General features: G+C 41.8%; 1 protein-coding gene across 1 annotated transcript; it reads right to left on the reverse strand.

The window, feature by feature from the left end:
* Nucleotides 1–318: 318 nt before the first annotated feature.
* Nucleotides 319–956, reverse strand: LOC308660093 (uncharacterized protein). Its single transcript, XM_081314311.1, has 3 exons — nucleotides 859–956; nucleotides 680–766; nucleotides 319–574 (listed from the first exon to the last, which is right to left on the reverse strand). Exons 1-3 carry the CDS (start codon nucleotides 887–889, stop codon nucleotides 336–338), a joined length of 357 nt encoding a protein of 118 aa, XP_081170437.1. The 5' UTR covers nucleotides 890–956; the 3' UTR covers nucleotides 319–335.
* Between the last annotated feature and the right edge of the window lie 1,099 nt (nucleotides 957–2,055).

Below are 2,055 nucleotides of genomic sequence, written 5' to 3' on the forward strand. Positions count from 1 at the left end.
CTGTTTTCAGAGGCAAATCCTGATAAATCCACAAGGTCAGCCTGCCATTGGCAATCTATGCAGGAAACTATTGTAGCGTTCCTGGAGAATTTTATTCTTGCAGGCTTATGCAGGGTATAAGCTTCTTGACCGGAAAGCCATGTCTTGACTTGCCTCAAGGTTAAGTTTTTAAAGCGTTTCCTCCCAGCCTTAAATAGGGGTTTTACTCCACCATAGCTACCTGGACCTTCCGGCGTATAATACAGTTCCTTTAGTACATTTTCACACTTCATTCTGCACCGTTCAAACCTTACAATAAACACACTGCGGTTTAGCACAAACCTTTTATTTGTAATTTAGACGCAATTATCATCACGTTCATTTACAGAATAATATCCTTCATCATTACTATCATTACCGGGGTCATCTGTATCATCAGTATCTTCATTCTCTGTAGGCATTGTACATATACAATTCGATGCGCCACAATCACATTCTATATAGCAGTCATTTGGAGTATCTCTTTTGAGATCAATCTGTAGACAGCATGGACAATCAGACAGAGACGGGGCTAGGTAATATCCGGGGTACCCACCTGTTTAAAAATGCAAAAATAATCCATTAGTAAAACCCTCTTTAACTCTCCTTTTATTATATAATATTAATGACAGCATGCATAGTAAAAAGACAATTCATTTACCTAGATCGACCTCTGCATCCTCTTCATCACTTGAGACGTTTGTTATTAAGGAGGCGCCGGCATTATAGCTATACCCCGGAACAGAACCTGGAAAATGTATTTAGCCATTAGCAATCACATTGTTAACGGTGGGGTTATTGCGCTTTACACATTTGAACACATAACAGGTTTTTACTTACGCGGTATGGCCTCATCTTCACGACACGCCATCTCCCGCACGTTACAACAGGGCAAGCGACATTCAGACAAGGTAGACCAGGAGTAGTCCGGGGTTTCATCACGAACATCACCGCTCATCTTATGGAAATCTTTCCAAAGAGATTGTGTCGCCAACCAAGATGCAGCAGGTTCTACACCCTTTTTATTATTTCCTTCACAAGTTCCCATGACGCTGTTAAAATAGATCTACGCTTTAAAGTTTCCGAGTTGTCTGTGGCCACGCGCATGCTCTATTGCACGAGCTTACAGGTCATGTCCAGACATGCCCACAATACACATACCTAATACATCAATCTGTTCTGGCCAGTCAGAAACGCTTCGCTTTTGCTGTAAGGTTAGAATAAATTTTATTAAATCTCTGCTATGAACGGTTACGCGTACATATGAATTCGAGGGAGTTGCAAATGCCAAAATATAAGTCTTTAGATTTTTACAAAGGTAAAAAAACCAGCTGTGGGCTTTAAAAGGTCTGTGGTTTTTTCCCCCCCTACATTCAGGGAAAATGTTTTTAAAATTGCCTGGTTTAAATGCAAACCCTGGAAGCCTTTTAGGTGATCCTTTCCCCCCCCCCCACCCCCAGCTTTTGAGGTATTGATTTTTAAAACTCCACAAAAATTAAAAGCATCATTAGGCTAGAATGATTAGAAATAAAAAGCTTTTTTTTTTTAATTATCACCCCCCCAAAAGCAGGGTTTTGTTTCCCAAAAACACAGGTCTCTGTGTTTCTTTTGGATTTGCACGTCCATGGAATTAGTCTAGGGTTAATGTAATCAAGTACACAGAAGCTTGACCGCCACATGTTTGTTGATGGGGTTAGGTTCGGCAAGCACCATCTGGAAATAGGGCTATGACCTTACACCACACCTTATCTGTTAGGGTTACCCATGCTTATTTTGATGGGGTTGGGCAGACACGTCATATCCGGCTAGGGTTATGGCCTTGTGAGTCCTGTACCACGAGGGGTGGGGGTGTAGATTATGCACGTCACATCCGGGGAGGAGGGCTGCGCACGTCACTTCCGTTTATGGGCATGGCCTGGTGACGTAATCAGCACGTGGCTTTGTTTACTTTGATGACGTCACTGATCAAAACTACTGATAAGTTCCATTAAAAGTTTGTATGTACTTATACTACTATCATCTGACCACAATGGTCAC

The sequence above is a fragment of the Vipera berus genome (genome assembly GCF_964194415.1).
Source record: "Vipera berus genome assembly, chromosome: 1".
Classification (NCBI taxonomy): Eukaryota; Metazoa; Chordata; class Lepidosauria; order Squamata; family Viperidae; genus Vipera; species Vipera berus.